Source organism: Epinephelus lanceolatus, chromosome 11 (assembly GCF_041903045.1).
Source record: "Epinephelus lanceolatus isolate andai-2023 chromosome 11, ASM4190304v1, whole genome shotgun sequence".
NCBI lineage: Eukaryota > Metazoa > Chordata > Actinopteri > Perciformes > Serranidae > Epinephelus > Epinephelus lanceolatus.
The window spans coordinates 21,805,814-21,827,568 of record NC_135744.1 but is presented as its reverse complement, the minus strand read 5'-3'; the positions used below and the strand labels follow the sequence as shown (position 1 = coordinate 21,827,568).

General features: G+C 39.3%; 2 protein-coding genes across 5 annotated transcripts; both read right to left on the bottom strand.

The window, feature by feature from the left end:
- Positions 1-47: 47 nt before the first annotated feature.
- banf1 (barrier to autointegration nuclear assembly factor 1) lies at positions 48-11,069 on the bottom strand. Of its 4 annotated transcripts, none has more exons than XM_033639319.2 (3): positions 10,930-11,069; positions 5,565-5,729; positions 48-3,809 (listed from the first exon to the last, which is right to left on the bottom strand). In XM_033639319.2, exons 2-3 carry the CDS (start codon positions 5,688-5,690, stop codon positions 3,663-3,665), a joined length of 273 nt encoding a protein of 90 aa, XP_033495210.1. In that variant the 5' UTR covers positions 5,691-5,729; positions 10,930-11,069; the 3' UTR covers positions 48-3,662. The 4 variants fall into 4 exon arrangements, with proteins under 4 accessions (XP_033495210.1, XP_033495199.1, XP_078028482.1 ...); XM_033639308.2 differs by having other exon boundaries at positions 5,565-5,735; positions 10,930-11,062; XM_078172356.1 differs by lacking the exon at positions 10,930-11,069 and adding an exon at positions 6,027-6,219 and having other exon boundaries at positions 5,565-5,735.
- A 1,483-nt stretch (positions 11,070-12,552) lies between these two features.
- On the bottom strand, positions 12,553-18,725 carry prdx5 (peroxiredoxin 5). Its single transcript, XM_033637137.2, has 5 exons — positions 18,442-18,725; positions 15,456-15,590; positions 15,234-15,365; positions 13,471-13,574; positions 12,553-12,919 (listed from the first exon to the last, which is right to left on the bottom strand). The coding sequence occupies exons 1-5, from the start codon at positions 18,535-18,537 to the stop codon at positions 12,814-12,816; spliced, it is 573 nt and encodes a 190-aa protein (XP_033493028.1). The 5' UTR covers positions 18,538-18,725; the 3' UTR covers positions 12,553-12,813.
- Between the last annotated feature and the right edge of the window lie 3,030 nt (positions 18,726-21,755).

Below are 21,755 nucleotides of genomic sequence, written 5' to 3'. Positions count from 1 at the left end.
AAAAATTGAATAATGAACATGTAAAAAAAGAAAGAAAGAATGTGTCCAAATGTGATACTTGCCTTTTATTTCTTTTTTAATAATAAGAGCAATATAAAAACTGAAGAGTTTTCATAGTCAAATGCAAACACATCAGCCAGTGTTTAACAAGAAGCTGCTACAGTTACATCTTCAAACAGCTGGTGGTGCATGGGAGATTAAGTGACACAGCCTGGACATGCACTACTGCAGGTTTTATAGTTCATCCGACTGAATAAAAGGTTTATAACCAGCATGCATTAAGGCATCTCATGTTTAGAAACACAGTCAAAAGATACTATCAAGCTCAGCTGTGAAGACCTGACCAAAATCAGGCTTGGTGATGATACAAAATACAGACTACACTGTGCAGACTGCGGTATTCCATCTTCATTTAAAATCAATGGAAACTTGGGCCACATTCATACTAATATGTTTTAATTCAAAGCAAAAACAATCTGCGTATACAAGAGCGTTTTGGCGCCATTTAAGAATTAATCTCCATCCATAGTACCACACCTTAAAACGTATTTTCATTTGGTTGGTTGCCTTGTTTGAGAAAATACTACAGACATGGTGAAAAGTTAGACCAGAGATTTTATTGCTAAGACCGACTAGGTGGAAGCAAGTTGTTACAAAGCAAATACGACGACATATCAGGGCGGTACCGGTCCTGAGCATCATCCATTTCTGGACGAAGCCATGAAAATGGAAAAGAGTACCCACACAAGAAAGATCAACTCACAAATAGTATGTAGACCTAGCTACAAGGTTTGACATGACAAGCTGGTACCAATAAGACCCAATTCAAAGGCTGACATGGGTGTCTGCGTCATCGCTTCCAAAATGTTTCTGCCCATCTGGACTGAAAAACAGCACCGGCGTATAGCAGGGTCAGCCGCGTTCTCAAAGGTCTCTGTTTTAGGGGTTCCAAAACACCAGAGTAGTGCGGACGCTAGGTGTTTACGCTGCAATGGTTTTGCGTTTTAAAACTGAAACATACTAGTGTGGATGTAGCCTTAACCCAGTGATTTACCGTAGTTTAAAAGTATAAAAGACAATACAAGCAATAGATTGAATGGGTCTCGCTTCACTTTTGTATGCAGAGCAAGAAACGAGGTCAACTTCTACTGAAGCTTGAAATACATTCTATCATACGAGTACAGCATATCAACTACTTTAGCCTCTTAACTGTTACACGAATGTTATGAACACACAGGGTGCTGATTGGTTGACCGCACACCAACAGGTTGCATCAGTCTCAGCGTAATAATTGTTGTTGCAACTCATTTGCCTTGACACCCAGCACTTCAGGCAGAAACAAAATGTTTTGTTAACTGCTAAATTAGCAGCATCGTTAAGCTTATCTAGTAGACACATTCTTGTACGTTATAGAAAGGTCAGATTTTTTGAAGCAGGGTTGCATGAGGTATTTATCTGTAGTCAGTTTATTACCTACAGTCGATAGTGGTCGGCACGCCCCCAGTTTGGAGAAGCAGGCAGGAGTACCGCAGCAGATGATAAGCAATGCACTGTTGTGGACAGGCAGCAGCAAAACGTTATTTAGCCACCTAAAATTTTCTCATATCAGTTTAAGTTAGGGTTGGGTACCGTTCACAAATGAATGGATACCAAAATTGGTTCCAGGACCTGGAATTTGTTTTAAGTACTTTTTGACAGTACTTTACTTTCTCTGGAACAACAAATATTGGTATTTTGATCAAGCTGAAGAGATAGTTTGGCTCCCTGGGAAGCCGACGAAACGGCAGTGAAGCTCCATGGCTGGCTTCCCAGCTTCAGTGCGTTTCCACCTCTTTCTGATGTTGAACCCGGCAGCTTTGCGGTGTGCCTATGTCAGCCTCAGAGCTCCATGGCTGGCCTCTGCCTTCTCACCCATATGCACTCTCAAGTACCAGCATTTGGCATGGATGGGTTTAGCGTGAATCAGTACTTGGTGGTAATTTGGTCTGTATCCTTAAAAGTATTGGGTTCAGTACCCAACCCTAGTTTAAGCGTACAGTATGTTTAGAATATTTATTCCTTATTCCTTTCTGCAAGGAACTGAAGCTGTTATCTACTCTCTCTTCAAAGCAACCAGACGCCTTTGACAAAAACAGTGATTTTACCTTGCAGAACACAGGAGCTGCTGGTCTACTGCTGCCTCAGTTGGTTAGTTAGTTTGGTTGGTTTGGTCTTGTTACGGTGTGACTTTGGTGTTTTCAAAGGGTTACTTCAGATTCACCAAAGTCACGTGTTGGGTGAGGTAAACGTACTGTTTTTGTCAAAGGAGTCTGGGTTATTTGAAGAGAGCATGGATGGATATAACAGCTTCAGTTCCCAGTCCTTGTTTTCCCAAACTGGTGGCGTGCCATCTACCATCTACTGTAGGCAATACACTGACTATGGATAAGCCCCTCATACAAACCCACTTCAAAAAATCCAAATCATCCCTTTAAAGGCTGCTCATCAGCAATAGACACGTTTTTGACAGTGTTTGAGTTTGTTGAATCAGAGTCTTTATTTATATACTTTTCCATCTTCAGGTTCAAACAAGCTCTGAGCAGACCAGATGTCGGCATCTGGCCACGTTGCTTCTTCATTGGCAAGATCAAAAGGTTAAAAGGTTTTGTGACAGAAAAAAAACAATCAACTTCTCACCTAAAACCAGCGTCACATTAGTTTTGAGGTTTTGTTATCGTTTGTCTCATAAATCAGTCACATCCTCTGAAAGACACTTCAAACAGACAATCCACCTCTTCAAGAAATCTTTTAAATGTTGTTGGTGGACCGACAGTACATGATATCAAACTGTGATACAATGCACCATTTAAAAACAATACAGCTTACATCAACGTTCCTTTCCAGTGGCTTAAAAACCAGGCAAACAGGGAGAGAAGCCCAAGAGTTTCAGTTGAATTACAATACATAGAAAGAAAAATGACATCAAAATGTATCTGAAGGTAAAATTTTTAAACATAGAACAAATTAGCCATGTTTAACTTAAAAATGCAAATTCCCAGTACATGACCAACAACAGATGAACCATACATTTAAAATTCAACCTTTGACAGAAAGTACATGCAGTATTCTAATGACCTTGGACAAATTTAATAATATGGGCATGAGCAGCTTTTCCCCAAAACTGAAAACAAGACTGGCAGAGTTTCAGTCTGAAGAGCCTCTATAGTCTGTTCTTACAGCACAACATTTATAAAGTCCACATGATGCGGCATAATGTGCATGCTAGCTCTGTGATTAGACTTACTGGTAGACTGGTATTGTTATTAGATGCACCTGTGCTTTTACTACTACTACAAGTTAAATGTCTGCCATAAAAGGGGCTACTGACATATGTGACTATCCGCCCTAATTTAATGTCAATTTAAAGAAAGTAGGGGGGTGTAAGTCTAGACTTACTTGACACAGACCATGAGAGGGGCATGTGTGAAATCTATTTTGGGGTCAAATAATTTCAGAAATACACCAACAGCTTTAAGTATACTTTAAAAATAAATGGACTTCAATAACCTCATTAGTGTATACAGTGTCAGTTCATATATATGGTGCAGCTGAGTTGAATTGAGATCACTGAAGAGGTAATGTACAGTTTGGGCTTCAGAAGTAGAAAACAACGACTGAATGCTTTATAAGAAGGCGTCACACCATTCTTTAAGACAGCCATAGCAGTCACCTTGTTGTTTGGCATTTGCCCCGCAAGTGTCCTTCAGCCAGTCCCGGAAAAGCTCCTCGTCTTTCTTTAGCACTAGAAACTGCCCGAGGACGACGTACGCCTGTGGAGAAAAGAGACGAACACATGACGGGAAATCTAATCAAGACAGGAATGTAAGTGTTTAAAGATTCCCCACATTAACGGTCCTGTTGTCAAGTAGAAAATGGTGATCACAACTTGGAAAACATCACAATTAGATATTTCTTTACAGCTCTACCGTGACGATTGCATAAATGGATGATTTGGAAAAGGGATAGCTTGACAACTTAAGGCCCTGATCACAAAGATCAGATAGACAGAGCGTTAAGCAGCTGGAGGCGGCTTTTTGGCTCACAGTTTTTGCATTGATGCATGCCTCGCATTTCTGCGCTCTAGCAGTGTTTCCCCTACCATTCAATCATAATAACCATTAATACCATCAACTGAGAGTGGAAAAGTACCCCATGTTATCTTCCCTTTTTTCCCATTGTTCAATTGGATGATTTGAGAGGGGGGGCCTTCTGTGGTGGTCACGACAACAACTTCACAGTTGGTGAACAATGGAGGAGGTACTGGTGGTAGCAATTGCTGGGTACCCAGAGCTATACAACTTTACAAACTGCAGTTACCACCATCTTGATAGAAAACAGCAGGTCTGGAGGTATATATGTGCAGTACCTAAATCAGCCATCATTGAGGCAAAGCTCCTGGACCAACCGGTGGTACTTCCCAGGATCCACCCCCTTTTTAGAGTCTCATGTACCCACACAGATCTCTGTTTCCCTGTACCCAACAAACTATTTGCGGACAGCCTCTCACCCTCAACCAGAGCTACAGCAAGTACCCTCTGCCTCAACATTTTAGGAACTAGATACTAATTACTGTGAAAAAAAGGGGTAGCTTGGTTACACAGGATGGTTAGGGTAAGGAGGTGAAGGGGTGATTGCCTGGCAACAGAATGTACGTGCTAGTTGGCCAATGGCTGTAGTCTTTGCAGTTTCTTCAGGAGCAACTTTTTAGTCAAGACACAGGTGACGATAAGTGACGCAACAGTCAGCCTTCATTGCCAACAGGTTTTGATTTAGGTTTGGTGTGTCTGGGCCTTTACAGTACAATAGTCCTAAGCAAATATCAAAATACCTAAATGACACCCAGATAGATTTGTGGTAGCCTACTGGACAACAGGAAAAAGAATAAACTAAAAAGAATAGGTATTTTTTTTACCGCACATGATAGAAGTTAGTGTAAGCTTCATTGTTTGTTGTGTTAACTGTAAGATGAGGCCATTTTGACTCGTGACTGCAGTTTCTGTGAGTAATTACAGGCTATTCATCATTAAGAAATGTTGAATAGCCAGGGGCGTTGGTAGCATAGTGGATCGTGCCAGCGCCCCATGTACAGAGGCTTTAAGGAATGTTGAAGAGTCTGTTAATCAAGTTATGCTTGATTTGACTTCAACCTTACTGCAGGTATGCTAACCTGGTTAACACAAAAGTTGTAGCAATGACCTCAAAAACCATTAACAGCTGCTTTTTAACAATAAACTTTCTGTCACTATAATTTGACATTATATGACTTGGAATTTTTATGCTATTTATATAGAGAAGGTCCATCAGGACTATACTAAAATTGAATGTTTAACACAGCTGTATTCTTAATTTTTATTAACTATTTTTTTATCGTTTTCATCGTTCTGTTGATTTCAAGACACAAACACAATTACTGTGAGAATTAGCACTATTGCAGTGAGGATAAACACCCTCTATGGACAGTGTTTTTAATGAAACCAAATGTGTTTATATTGTATTAAAATGCAAATAAATCAAATCTCCATTACCTTGTCAAAACCTTTCTCCTCCAGCCTTTTGCCAAGGACCTCTCCGATGCCTGCGAGGGCCATCACAGCCTTCTCACCCATGGGCTCGGCCACAAAATCTTTATGTTTTTGGGATGTCGATGACATGGCTGCTTTGTAGGTGGTCAGAGATCAGCAACTACTGAACTGTAACTTAAAGACAACAATATAAATTTAGATGCAGTGAAATTAATTCATGCTACAGAGAGAATGCAATGCTATTACTTCAAATTTCCAAATGTTTAAATCATTGTGTTACCCTCTTCATTATCTATGTCCATCTGTGGGGAACTATAGGGAACTGACAGCAGGTTTAAACATCCGTCTTTCAGTTGAAGTCATTTCATTGACATCACTTAAACAGCGCAGCAACTGAAGTATGCAGTAACTGTGTTTAATATTTGGTTTCAAATAAGTCTACAACCAACAGACAGCAGCACTCACTTGGTATCTTCCCTGGTAAAAGTCTGCCAGGTCTGTTCTGTTCTGAAGCCAGCTTCACTTTACTACAGATGCCTTGTCTGTTAGTTTAGGAGCACTGCCCAGATTTATTACGATAAAACTGGGCACTGATCCAAAACTAACAGACGATAAAACTGGGCAATAAGTCCTGGTGCTCACCCAGTGCGCGTTCTGGATTTGAATGCATTCAAATGAAAATATGTGAAGGGGCGAGATCAAGCTCAAACAGGGTGTTAAGTTTCTCTTTCATGCTAAATGAAACCATGAAAAATATATCACTGACTATCACTTGGCTGCAATGCATGCTGCTATGTTACAGGATTCCCTCTTCCCATAGGCCGTCACTCTGATGAACATGTACAGTACAGGCCAAAAGTTTGGACACACCTTCTCATTCAATGCGTTTTCTTTATTTTCATGACTATTTACATTGTAGATTCTCACTGAAGGCATCAAAACTATGAATGAACACATGTGGAGTTATGTACTTAACAAAAAAAGGTGAAATAACTGAAAACATGTTTTATATTCTAGTTTCTTCAAAATAGCCACCCTTTGCTCTGATTACTGCTTTGCACACTCTTGGCATTCTCTCCATGAGCTTCAAGAGGTAGTCACCTGAATCACCTGGTTTTCCAACAGTCTTGAAGGAGTTCCCAGAGGTGTTTAGCACTTGTTGGCCCCTTTGCCTTCACTCTGCGGTCCAGCTCACCCCAAACCATCTCGAATGGGTTCAGGTCCGGTGACTGTGGAGGCCAGGTCATCTGCCGCAGCACTCCATCACTCTCCTTCTTGGTCAAATAGCCCTTACACAGCCTGGAGGTGTGTTTGGGGTCATTGTCCTGTTGAAAAATAAATGATGGTCCAACTAAACGCAAACCGGATGGGATGGCATGTCGCTGCAGGATGCTGTGGTAGCCATGCTGGTTCAGTGTGTCTTCAATTTTGAATAAATCCCCAACAGTGTCACCAGCAAAACACCCCCACACCATCACACCTCCTCCTCCATGCTTCACAGTGGGAACCAGGCATGTGGAATCCATCCGTTCACCTTTTCTGCGTCTCACAAAGACACGGCGGTTGGAACCAAAGATCTCAAATTTGGACTCATCAGACCAAAGCACAGATTTCCACTGGGCTAATGTCCATTCCTTGTGTTTCTTGGCCCAAACAAATCTCTTCTGCTTGTTGCCTCTCCTTAGCAGTGGTTTCCTAGCAGCTATTTGACCATGAAGGCCTGATTCGCGCAGTCTCCTCTTAACAGTTGTTCTAGAGATGGGTCTGCTGCTAGAACTCTGTGTGGCATTCATCTGGTCTCTGATCTGAGCTGCTGTTAACTTGCCATTTCTGAGGCTGGTGACTCGGATGAACTTATCCTCAGAAGCAGAGGTGACTCTTGGTCTTCCTTTCCTGGGTCGGTCCTCATGTGTGCCAGTTTCGTTGTAGCGCTTGATGGTTTTTGCGACTCCACTTGGGGACACATTTAAAGTTTTTGCAATTTTCCGGACTGACTGACCTTCATTTCTTAAAGTAATGATGGCCACTCGTTTTTCTTTAGTTAGCTGATTGGTTCTTGCCATAATATGAATTTTAACAGTTGTCCAATAGGGCTGTCGGCTGTGTATTAACCTGACTTCTGCACAACACAACTGATGGTCCCAACCCCATTGATAAAGCAAGAAATTCCACTAATTAACCCTGATAAGGCACACCTGTGAAGTGGAAACCATTTCAGGTGACTACCTCTTGAAGCTCATGGAGAGAATGCCAAGAGTGTGCAAAGCAGTAATCAGAGCAAAGGGTGGCTATTTTGAAGAAACTAGAATATAAAACATGTTTTCAGTTATTTCACCTTTTTTTGTTAAGTACATAACTCCACATGTGTTCATTCATAGTTTTGATGCCTTCAGTGAGAATCTACAATGTAAATAGTCATGAAAATAAAGAAAACGCATTGAATGAGAAGGTGTGTCCAAACTTTTGGCCTGTACTGTACATCTGTCAATCTGTTACACCAAAATATCCACTGCTCCCACAATATTATCAAAGCTTTTAATGTACCCATTTTTTAAAGTATGTACATACAATCTGTCACTGTCAATACAAATCCTACATGCTGTGAGCTATATACAATATATAGGACTTTTTCATGGTATGCTAACCGTCTCAGAAAATATTCCAGTTTCACAGTACCATGGTTTTACAGAATTTATACTATTATCAATCAAAATGACCCTTAAATGAATGAAAATGAAAGGGTTATTGTTGGTTAAACAAACATTTTATTACTGTAACCGAAAACTGAAACCATTTCATGAATGGAAGTACGAGTAAAAAGTCCTCCCCTTTGAAAATAACTAAATTAAGGGTGAGATTCTCTGTCCAGTTATATCATAGATAAGCAAATGTACACAGTATGATAACCATCAACTTTTATATTAAGGTATACCGCTATATCCCTAATGTATATATACTCAAATCATTGTCACTTCATGTGCTCTTCCTACCTTTTATATTTGCCTTCTTACTTATTTTCATATTACTTACTTATTTTCATATTTCTTGTCTTTTTATATTTCTTACTTATTTATATATTTCTTACATATCTTTTGATATTTTCTTCATATGTTTTATATTTATTGTATATATTTGTATTGTTTACATGGGCTATACCGGGACCTGAGAATCAAAATTTCGTTCCACTGCATGTAAATGCGATGTGAATGACAATAAAAGATCCTTGAATCCTATATTCGTTTGTGTATTTATTTTTTTTTGCACTATATGTATGGTTTACAACTTATACAACACTTCACTCGTATAGGCTATAGCCATTTTTTATTGCATGGTGTCTACAGGTATCAGACAATTAAATTTAATGCTTTTCAAGACACCTTTTAACCAAATTTAGGACAGATTTTTGGACAAATCATGTTTTGCAGGTAAGCACTGAAGGTAAGTAGTATGGATGTGGTCTTGTGCAGAGGTAGGTGTTATGTAGGAATATGGTTATTAGATTCAGTTAAGTGAATCTACATCGACATTTATTAAGGCTTTATTGAATTTAAGACATTTTAAAGGACCTGTAGACACTCTGTATTGACATTGATCTGCAACACTGCAGCTGTCAAACAACTTCCGAGGGAAAAGACAAACAGAAATTGCTGATTTTAACATTTCTTTTAACTTATTTGGAGAGTAGCTACAAGGATTTTGAGGAATGGGATGCCGCTGAAGAAAAAGAAATGGAGAAGGAAAGAAAAAAATCAAGCGAAAAACGGCACAAGGAACTGACCCCTGAAGAGCTTCAAGTGATAGAGGAGGAGAAAGATGAGATAAATACAAAAAAGACAACAAAATGGGCTACTGTACTATATTGTACTGCACTACTACTATACTGACGGACTTTCTCTGCCAAAAACAAAAGAACACGGATTTGAATACACACTTTATGCCTCGGTTCAGTCCACTAAGCCTGGGTGAGTACAAAACTTTCACCAAAAGCTGTCGAATCCGGTCGGTTTTAATGCACTTCGCGGAGGCAGACACCATTATTTATTTAACTGATAATTAGCCGTGTAATAAGCGGGATAATGTATAATAAAACCCCTCCGCTGCGCGTCGGTTTTCTATTCCCCTGTCGGGAGTTATTTTCCCAGTATTCACCGGCTCATTATACATTATCCCTTACATATATATATATATATATATATATATATATATATATATATATATATATATATATATATATATATACACACAGCAATATTATTCCCGTTTATTTCTCTTGTATATTTTGAATTTAAGTACTATTTAATATAATTTATATTCTCATATATTTCATTTTGATCTGTTTTTGTCTTCCCGTATTTACATGTATATCACTGTCCACATTCTGTTTGATTACTTGCTGCTGTAACACAAGAATTTCCCAGTTTGGGATTAATAAAGTACCATCTATCTATCGATTTATATCTATATCTATATATACACACACACACCTGTTTTTTACATCCTTGTGTACAGCAGAGTCCTGCCCATTCTTTACGTGTCTTTGTCCACCTTTGTTGTCCTTTTTCCTAGCAGTTATGTCTATTTCTGTGTCAGTTCACTGGGAGCAAAAGTCATTGTATGTGTACACATACTTGGTCAATAGAAGTTTTGATTCTGAAACACCATGTGCACTGACGTGAGAGGGTCGGTTGGTGTTCAATATACTACAATGAATTGGTATATCCCTATAAAAGACATTTAAATCAAATGAAAGTTGGCTGATGCAAAATATATGTAAATACCAGCAGACTTTGCATTGGTATCACAGGCCTGTTGTTGTGACAAAGAACCTGGCAACCTCAAACGAGCGGCTAACTTAATGAAGGAAGTCTTCACTAGTGCAGTCACTTTTAATTTAAAATAATATTAATGTTTACCTGGTATTCAAACAGCTAAACACCAAGAAACACCACACTAGCATACATGTGTTCACACTCGCTGATATAACTTAGCAACTGACTAGCAACAAAACGCTACACCCCCACTGTGTTGAATTGCGCGCGCATTACGTTTCAGTGCTAATAGCTTTAGCACAGCGAGCTAACTTTACTTGATTCAGACTGCGGTATCCTTTATTTCCCTACGAGTCGCCGCAGCTGCTACCACTACGTGATCCTTAAATAATGCCCGCAATATCGCAGTCGACGAAGTCAGCGCTGTGAAGCAGGAGAGCGTTAGTAGCCCAGAATTTAGGCGCCTTCACATTGACTCAAAACTAAAGTAGCTTCAACTGTAGCTAGCTAACGCCTCTTTATTGTACTGCTTTAATCGGCTAACGCTCATTTTTTAGCTAACGACAGCCAGATGGTATAACGGCTGAGTATTAACTTACCGTGTAATGTCCTGTCCAGGCTGAATATTAGCGTGGCTCGCTTGAAAGCCGTGTATGGTTTCTGTTTCTATCACCGGCGCACACAAGGACCAGAATGCAATGCGCCCGTTTCTTGCGTCTCTACGTCATAGGGTGACGTTAAACCCAATATTGTTCCCTAATCATTGTCTTACAGGATGACCAGATCAGGGCCCTACTTCCAAATTTAGCTCATTCAGACTAACAGGCAGATGCCAGTCCAATGTATTTATGTTTATTCTCATCCATTTGCAGTTTTTTGATTGACAAGCATGTAATTCGTTGGATCCTGATCATGTGATCGTTTGAAAATCATCCCAGCATGCACTGAGGCAGCAGATTCATTCATAAGCTCATTGTTACCTGTGATATTTTATTGTCTGTTGTGCTCCATGATGTTTCCACTGTGTTAAACATGACCAGTGAATGTGGGCAGACTATGAATAATGTTGCATGATGAGGTGAGGATGCTTTTAAGTGACAATCATATGCCAATTATAAAAATGAAACCTTACTAATTTTTTTAAATCAACTGTAATTGCGTTAACTTTTTGCTGTGAATCATTTCACACATTTTAGTGTTCAAATGACAAATTCCTATTGTAATGTCAAATTAAATACTATATGTTCTGGCTCCATTAGTTAAGTGAGAATCTTTTAATTGAGTTTATGCCATTACGCTCAGTCTCTCACAATAAATTTGGTTTGTTTCTTCTCTGTTCACAAATTTTCAGAAATTTTATTTAGTTTTATCATGTCCAATTTCATTATGGAAATGTAATTATTATACTTACAGATCATGGAAACTTTACAATAACCTGCATGTTCTTATCTAAAAATCACATCAATAGTCTTTTATTATGAAACCAAGAAATTGAGCCATTTGTATATGAAAATTATCTGGATAACTTGATTATCCATGTACCTAGAACAGGACTCAAGTAACTGACAAATTAAACTGGATCATTGAAAGAACTTTGATTAAAAGATTTTAATGGGAGAACTACCTAAATTAAGAATTCCAATATCTTACTTTCATGGCCAAGGAAAGTTCAATTGATGTCATTTAGTCTGAAGCTGTTCCATAGACAATGAATAGGAGCCTAATTTTGTGGACCCATAGAATGTTTTTTTTTCATACCCAAAATGAGCTTTATTCTATTATATTCTCAGCCCCTAACAGAAAATGTACCCATATACTCAGAACATTCCCCTGGTGCTCTGTGTCATCTCTAACATTTGTCCCTATTCACTGTCTGTGGAGCAGCTCCAGACTTTGTACCCGATGACATAACAAGTTTGAGTTTGAGCACTCTAGATTTTGGATTCAAGAGTGTTGTTCATGTTCACTTATATGTTTGGACTGTCTTAGATCATAGGGATTTTAAAAAAAGGCCCAGATGACAGACAATTATGACATCATAGCCACAGAGTGTTTCTCTAGTAGGAAGACATACAGGCAACAAAAGCCCATATGTGGCGACTGTGATGCATAAGTTTGTATCAATAATAATTATCCTTATAGTAAGGAGATTGTAGCTGTTGGTTATTTTATTAAAACACTAAATAACTTGCACTATGAGCAATACAGACAAACACTGATTATTGCTTTCAAGGTGACTTTTATTAACTCACAAGTATCAGTATACAGAGGATAACACTTTTTCCTTTGGACTGCCATTCATGCTGTATTTGTGCGCATTAATTACTTTCAAGCTCTGTTTTCGACACTAGCATCCATGTGGTTTTTGCATCCGTGTTTGGGAAAAAGGAGAGGGCTGTTACAGGTTGGTATTGGGCTGTGATAGTGCAACTTTTACAGGAAAAGGAGTGCTTGTATTTTGGGTTAATACACTCTGAATGAGCCTACAGCTCAGACAGAATGTTAGGAGCCAGGCTGCAGGTCAGCCCAGTGCCATCAGGCTCCACATTGATCTTCTTAACAACTCCATCTTCCACCAGCATAGAATATCTGAAACACAAGATGATGTACAACCTGATTATTTATTCCAGTAAAAGTCACACACTGACTATGATGCACCTACTTTAAAGACTGACTGAATAAAAGATGGATTTTTCTCCATATTGTTCTGGAAATACTGATGTAATCATTGACCTCTGCAACATGAAGAGAGTCCAGTGACAGGTGTTCAAGAACTCTCATATGATTACATGTAAGTCAGCCTCTTAAATCGATGTGTTTGAAATCACTCATCCCAAAATAAACAGACACTCAACTCTATAGTGACCAAATATTGCAATTTTTGCATCTATAAAATGTAACATTGTGGTATTGTAAGCAAAAACTGGTGTACATGCCACAAACGCTACTTTTTTTGTTCCATTTTAAGAATTTTTGAGGCCTCTATATGTTCACTTGCGTATTTGAATACTCAAAACAAAATGGTTGATAATTAGTGCCATTATTAAAGTAAATAGGGAGTGATTTCCGATGCAGCCTGATCAGGAATGGATGTGATAAATCTGTTCTTGCAAAACTGAAATAAGCAAAAGGATCATTACCTCTTGGATCGCTTGTTCCCAAGTACCTGCACAATCTGATCACTGTCAAGCAGCAGGTCCACTGCCTTTGTGAAAGCGCCAGTTGGATCAGCCAGCATTCGAACCTGCAAAAGAAAGTTACAGTACATGAAATGGACAATGACATCTACTGTGTCATCAGAACCTCCAAAGTAAGGATACTGATGTCCTGAACTGGCCTTTCAAGACACAAGGATAATGTCAGTGAGCTTATACATTAAGGGTGTGATAGCTCATCTTTGCATCATCATCTACTATTAGCATCTCATTGTCAGAGTGACCAAAATGTTATGTGTAGTTAGTTACAATTTCTGAAATGCCTCTATTGTGCACTCAGTCCAGTGTACTTTATTAAAGTTGAATTATACCAAATAAGATTTCCCTTAATGTACACAAAATATTTTACAGGTATTGTCCACAGTTCTTTAAACATTTAAAGGGTTGGTTCATCTTTTTTATGGAGGGGGGAGGATTATGGGGCCGTACACACGCTGCTTCTTTAACCGTCTGGAAAATGCGAGGTCAGGCGCTGGGCGCAACTTCTGTGCCTTTTTTGAGCCAGCTTTCAAAAGCACAGCGGTAGGTTGCATCTGAGGTTGATTAATAAGTACTGTATCGTAGCCTATTTACCTGAAATCCTGTCCCAGGGACGATATGCTCACACACAAAGCTCTGGATAGCCCTAAACTAATCTGTTAAACTAATGATCAACTTTTCCATATTTACCACAGACTGATAGTCATGGAAGAAGGGAAAGATATCTGTCGACTGTGATTGGTTGTTCCTCATCACATGACATGCAGCGCGTGCTGCTGTGTTCCATAAGTTGAACTTGGTTTATTTCAGCGCGCAGCCATCGCACCCTGAAAAATAGGCACTTGTGAACGCGTGCATGCCGCAACGGCGTTTCTCTGGCGCTTGAGTGTGCCTGCCACACATCCTCATTGAAAACAATGAATTTGAGTGCGCAAAAACACATGGCATGTGTATGGCCCTTATATCATTCTGCAGCTTCCTAGTAGTGTTCCGTATGTATTCAAATCCCCTTCTAAAAACATTTTCACACATGACCTGCGTAGGTTTAAGCATGATGATATTGCTACATATAAACCCCCTAGCTCGCCTGCTGTGCCTCTTTGTAACTGAGTCAAGATTTTTTGATAATTGTGTATTATTGATCTTCCATATTGGCTATATTCCTCTAACCCAGTTAACTGGCATGGAAGCTAAGTGACGTGCTACCATGGATGCCACGTTAGTTCACATCTGAAAGTCAGACAACAGCACAAACAAACTAATTGATCAAGACACCAGCAACTTAAGCTCTGTGAGGTAAAATTACTGTGTTTGTCAAAAGAGTTTGGTGGCTTTCAAAACAGTGATATAACAGCTTCTGTTTCTCATCAGAAAAGGCTGTCAGACAGCTAGGTTAAGAGGTGAAAATATTACACTGACTATGGATAAGTACCTCATACAACCCCACTTCTAAAATCCAAGCTAACCCTTTCAGTTATTATTATTATTATCATCAGCGCTGTAACCTACGCCACTGCTTTTTGCTAACGGCTGAATGGTTGTTTCCGTTTGAAGAACCCAGAAAACAACACAAATGGACCCACCCTTTAAGATGTGGGATAATAACATTACTCTCCTCTGAATGATGATGATGATGATGATATATGAACATTTATCCCACAACGTGACTTGGTGCAGGTTATCACAGAAACTGCTCGCGTAGTCAATACCTTGCCATCTGTTCCGTGCTCCTTTCCCCAGGCAGCCATGACAAACGCGTCATTGACAGAAATGCAAGCAACCTCCTGGATACCTTTACCCCTCAAGTCCTCAGCCTGCTGCACAAAACCTGGGAGGTGCGTCTGAAAGCAACAATATAAATACATCATTAGCTGATGCAATGATGATTGTGCAACAGACACAGCGAACAAAGAGGACAGTGTGTACTCAACCTTGGAACATCCCGGGGTAAAGGCTCCAGGTACAGCGAAGAGGACTCCCTTCTTCCCCTTGAAGAGCTGATCCATGGACACCTTATTTCCTGGCTCCCCCTCCTGGACCTCCACTGCGGGGAGCTGTTCGCCAACCTGTTGGGAATTAAAAAGACAATATACAAGAATGTACACCCACATCCTACATAGCAGATGATACTAATACTTTTTAGTCCGTACCAGAAGGCAAACTGCACTGCTGTTTTCACTGATAGGTAGGTCAGAAAGTGTCAGGTGCCACACTGAAGACGACTGATGCATATTCTAGCGGCCGAAATGTTAAAACTTTTTTTTTTTTTTTTTGCATAGGCAAGTTTTTCCCAACTGGTGGATCACAGTCCAAAAGTGGGTCGCTGGGCCATTCTGAGTGGACAGCAAGTGACTTGAGAACGTGTCAAGTTTGTACTCTTTATTCTGAAGTACAGTGAATTTCTGGCATGTAGCCTTTATTTCAAAGCGCCATCTCCTGCTGAAGAGTGAATAACTAAGAAACAGCTACTTGATAAATAAGTGGAGCCACTGGAGAGGGGCTTAAGAGCTACATGTGGCTCCAGTGCTGCAAGCTGCCTACCCCTGGCCTATACTATAGATACTTACACACCTACATCACACAGTGAGCCACCTAGTTAATTGTCTGCTCAAAACCACATTTTGTTCATTAAATATCAGCTCCACATTTCAAAATGCTAAGCAACTTTCACCACATACACCAATTATATTGATCAAAACATGGCAAAACCGACTCAATATCAAATCATTAAGTCAAACACTAGCATGTGTTTTCTACCCAAGAGGAACATCATAGCACAATGACTTTCAAAATACAGCTGAAGGCATTACACAACAGCATTACTTTTCCGGTTTCAGTTCGAACTGTATACAATAGACAGTATCTCCATTATTTTTTTGTCAGTTTCCTTTTCCTGTAAACCACTCTACATGTTTGGTTGAGTGTTAGATGTGTGCATTTTTGGCCTGGTGAGTTATGTTTACCTTAAAGAATGTAGCCTACAATAGAAAGGAGATTTGCTGCAGCAAAAGCTTTACTCGCAACATGAAACTGCAGCCACTGATCAACAAAAAAGTCCAACATATGTGGCCTCTGGTTCAAAATGTGTAAAAAATAAGATACATACAGGCACATAAGGGACAAAACACAAAAATGCAATTCATGACAGTCCTGTTGTAATCTACACAATCTCCTCTGTGTTGTTCTGAATCCACATTGAGCAAAATCAATCCAAACAGCCCCCTTTGTTTCAATGGAATTTAAAGCACTTGGTCTATTATACACAAGTTATCAGCCATTTCTCAATGTTAATTCCAAAATGCTTATCAGTTATTTCAGTCTAGCTTTTGAGCTCCTGTTGTGGCAGAAGTAGCCTGGAAGATTTCACATCCTGTGCAAAACTGTGCAGCTCTCTCACTCTTGTGAAGGCAAGACACCTCAGGTGAAAACATAGTTTTTTTTTCATGCACTAGTCAATTTGCTTCTGTCAAATGTCTTTTTTTTTCAAACTAGTGGAAACAAAATGTCTAAAACACACCTTTAGGTGTTTATGTTAGTTCAGATAATTTCCAGATTTCTGTTCTAGAAATGTATGCAAAAAGTGCATATTTAATAAGACAATGCCTCAGTTGCATATTTAAACACAAAATCTCAGTGAACCTGTATTATTAAAAACGATTACCTTACTGTGAGTAATCAACTGGGGAAGTTTCATTGTGATATCTATTATCTAACAATATTTATCCTATTCACCCGTGGTTTCTCCCTTTAAAATGGATATTGTATTACTGTGTTTGGATGTATTTATTGTTGTTTTTACTGTATTTATACTGCAGACACTGTGATGTCATAGGCAAATTTATCTCTGGGACAATAAAGTCTCTCCTCTCCTCTCCGTCCTATCCTGTCCCCTCCCCTCCTCTCCCTCCAATCCCACCCTATCCCATCCCATCCTCTCCTCTCCCCTTCCCTCTCACTCCATACCCTATCCCATCTCCTTCCCTCCTCTCCCATCCCATCCTGTTATCTCCTTTCGTCTCCTCTCCTCTTCTCTCATCTCCTCTCCCATCCTATCCCACCCCATCCCATCTTCTCCTCTCTCATCCCATCCCCTCCCCTCCTCTCCTCTCCTATCCCATCCCATCCTATTCTCTCCTCTCCGCTCAAATTCCTTTTAAGTAAGTAAAAACCTCTCTGACAATAAACTCTCATTACTCTGACTCTTGGGCTGGTTGGTGGCCACTGTAGGGCGACAAATCACCACACAGAGATAGATGCATGTGCTTCATTAAAATGGCCGAAAGCCTTCACTGAAATTAAGACGGACTAATAAGTGACTCACTTTTCACACTGGGTGCTTAAAAACATCGCGAACAAGCGCTAATAAATATACATTACACTTAAACCATGCTGAGCCCTCTGGATATGTTGATAAAATAATATTTATGGGCAGTGTAAGGCTGGTGTGAAGTTCAGGCACGCTTTCAAAATTAAGTTAACTTGATACTTACACATACATTTACTGAAGTTGTATTAAACAAGGAAACCAAGACAGGGGGCGTGTAATGTCAACTAGCATAAACATGCCTTTAAAATAAGACTATACTATCACTTACCGGGTGGCTGTTTATAAATGGCATGGGAGTGTAATGTTAATGATTGACATTTACATTATGCGGCGTTCAAATCACCAGCAGGTGTTGAGGACGCTGCTGAGAAAAAGTACTGTTGATAAACAAACAAACAAACGACGTGTTTTGTGTCGCTAATGACTGTCATGGCGACCGGTTTCTGAGGGACCGTTAGCCCGGTGAGCTCCACAGAGAAAGGAGAAGCTTGTAGTGGTTTAGTTGAGTTAATTTTCGGTGAAATACGTCGACACACTCGCGTCTGTCTGTAAGCAATGTAGCATACCTAGCTAACGGTAGCTAAACTTACCTGAATGGGCATTTTGGCTGTGGCAGAAGTGTGTAGCAGCCTGACGCGCTGGAGGACACGGGTGCGTTTAATGACAGTGGCTGTGATGGAAAGCATTGTGGCTATATAACTTAGCTAGCGGTGGGTAGGATCCTGCTGTAGGTTTGCAGGACGTGCTGACTTAAAGGCGTGCTGCGTTTGCGTTCTCTCTCTCTCTCACACACACCCACACACACCTCAAGCCGGTTGCCAGTGTAACTTTACCGCACTGTTACCTACACTAGTGTCCCACTTTCAGTTTGACTGCTGGGACTTAACCACGCGTCCAGATTTGGGCCTGCTAAATCTGTATTTACTGCGCCATCTGCTAGCTAACAGCCTTATGTCTGATGTAGTATTTGTTCATGAGGATAGATTCATGAAAGCACAACCTAATTTCTACATTTTTCACAAGGAGCTGTGTCATTATTTCTTATCACTGAAAATACTGGAGAATTACAGTGCCCTGAAACTTAAAGGGGAACACAGCCAAATTAAAAATATATAATATGTTATTCCCATGGTAGGGCAGTGGTTCTCAACTGGTCTATCCTCAGGACCCACATTTTTCCTCAGTCATTATTTTATCCAAATTTTTGACTCTCAAATCTATTTCACAGACATGTCTTTGAAATTTTATGACTTTTTTTTTATGAAATACAATAGTCTTTTGGCGCATAATCGTGTCTATTAATCATCTTTGCATTGACTATTGTATGTAATATACAGACTAACATTTTGAGAATTTTGGGAAAATATTTCTCAAAAAAAAGTTGTGAAATTACATGAATAAAGTTGCAATATTTTGCAAAAAAAAAGTTGTAAAATTTTAAGAAAAAAGTTACAAATTTTTAGAAAAAAGTCGTAAAATTTTGAGAAAAAAGTAAGATTTCAAGGAAACATAAAATTTGGCAAAAAAGTCAAAATATTGAGAAAAATAAATTTTGAGACAAAAATTGTAAAATTTTAAGAAAAGGTCATAAAAATTTTAGAAAAAAGTTGTAAGATTTTGAGAAAAAGGTCATAAAATTTTGAGGGGAAAGAAGTTACAATATTTCACAAAAGATTTGTGAATCCACGTCCTACTTTTGGGTCCCGACCCACCAGTTGAGAACCACTGGTTTAGGGAGTTCAATAAGTATATATGAACAGAGTAACTGTGTGTTCCAGTACCTGTACTACCATACTGAATAGTATGCCAGAAGAAGATTTAGGTTAACTGCTATCTTAATCTCTTACTTTTTACTTTTAGTATGTACTGCAGCTGCCCTTAAAAAGTACGTACTGTTGCATGCAGTGTTCACACAATCGGAACATACATCTTCGTAAAATTACACCCCGAACTTTGACCCTTACTCTTATATCCATTACCTAGAGATAAAACAAAATGCTGTTTCACCAAGCTTGTTACAGATGGAGGTCAACCTGGAGAGCTCTGATGTTGTTATTTTGCATTGGATTTGTCAGACATATTACTGCAGCATAATTGACCCTGATACATTTAGACCCTCTCCTTTGGCTACCTGTGGCTTTGACACAAAATTATATTGAAAGGAATATTATAAAAATTATTTTTAACATTGAGATTTTCATTTGTCGGTGTACGCCTAAAGTAATTATTGCATTCTAGATTCTGGAAAAATGCGTAGCCTATACATCGAATTAAAAAATGTTGTAATGTAAACTAAACTAAAATGTAAATCATACGCCTATGACCTGGTGCCTTTTCCTCTAAATTTTACTTAACTTCAGTAGCGGTGGTGTGGGGTCTCTCTAGCAAGGCTAGCTATGGATTCTGAATCCAAAAAAGGAAAAGTCTTTGAGGAAAATAGAGGATTAAATAATGTGTGGACAGATTCATTTGTTTTCACCACCAATGCTGCAAAGTTAAAGTACTAAAGAATTATAAATAGTCCACTGCAGAGTAGATACCTTGTAGTAAATCATATTAATAAATGCTCATTTGGACCTATCGGTAATGTTGATTGGCTTATTTAGACTTAATAGGCTGTTACCTTTATTCAAACATGTTTTGCAGTTACAGATTTTTTTTTCTTTTTTTTTGGCCAATAATGGCTCTTTTAAATAGAAAAGGTTGCCGACCCTTGACTTAAGCAATCAATATTCCTATTATTACTATTCGACTGATCAGTTAATTGAATGTGCTGTCTTCCGTTATTACGACTTCTGACAGCTGTCAATCAGCTGTCAAGCTGTCATCTGTTGTGGCTCAGCTGATGTGACGTGTCATCGGCTGCACAGACGATTGTGGGTCAGAATAGCCAGAAAAGCATGCTGGCTTACAAACTGCAAAATTGGACCGGATGTGGTAGAACATCCTGGTATTTTTGGCATATTGCATTAGGACCTACTAAATCTTTTTCTGGCATACTATATGGTATGGTAGTATGGGTATTGGAGCACACAGATAGTATGCCAGATGCAGTATGCCTATTTTTCTATCTATCTGGACCTATATGAAGGGATTATGCATAAATACTTCAGTGATCTGAGGACATGATTTCATCCGTCCCAGTCTAAATTGTATATTTACAACTCAGACACCTATTGCTCCATGCCTTTGGATATCTCAACACCTCCCCCTACTGTAAGCTTCCTTACATGAGGAGGCAGACCTCAATGTCTCATTCACAGAGAGTGAATAGAGTGGGATACTATTAAACTTAAAAAAACAAAAAGAAGTTGTCCTAGGAACTTTAAACCTGGCTCATCCAATTTCAGATTTTGACAAAGAGAAGTTGCCACAGTGATGCCAGCTTAAAGGTGTACTAGAGAGGAGAATATCTTAATAAGGCTAAGAGTAGGACGTGCCACACTTCAAACACTGCCCTTCATAAGCAAACATCCTTCAGGATTATGTGAGCACTGTCAAGTTGATTAACCAGTGGAACATGTAATGTTGCACTGGCAAAGGTATTCTTAAGTATGAGAAACATTTAAGAGGGAAGTCAGGAAGGTTGGAGTGGAAGAACTCAAGTTTAAAATATGTATCTGACATTGGCTCAGGAAGACTGTTACAATGTCTGAAAGAACCTGAGCTGATCAAGAGAATTTAGTACTCTGATTTTTTTTCTGGTTTGTTTTATTTTGTTTTGTGTTGGGGGTATTTAGTGGGTGGCAATACTGTACCTTAATGCTGATTGCCAACCAACATAAAGCCAAGAAGATGATGATTCTGAATAGTTTATGGGACCCCATGCAAGCTATACAGAGTCAAGCTAACACAAACCCCAAGAATGCTGGATGTACCACAACGGGGAGGGTACTTTGACTTA

Coding starts and splice junctions, on each gene's coding strand:
- banf1 (XM_033639319.2), bottom strand. CDS start 5,690: ATGTCATCGACATCCCAAAAACATAAAGATTTTGTGGCCGAGCCCATG. Junction 3,810..5,564: donor AGGAGAAAGGTTTTGACAAG/GTAATGGAGATT, acceptor TTTTCTCCACAG/GCGTACGTCGTCCTCGGGCA.
- prdx5 (XM_033637137.2), bottom strand. CDS start 18,537: ATGCTTTCCATCACAGCCACTGTCATTAAACGCACCCGTGTCCTCCAG. Junction 15,591..18,441: donor CAGCCAAAATGCCCATTCAG/GTAAGTTTAGCT, acceptor AATTCCCAACAG/GTTGGCGAACAGCTCCCCGC. Junction 15,366..15,455: donor TTACCCCGGGATGTTCCAAG/GTTGAGTACACA, acceptor TGTTGCTTTCAG/ACGCACCTCCCAGGTTTTGT.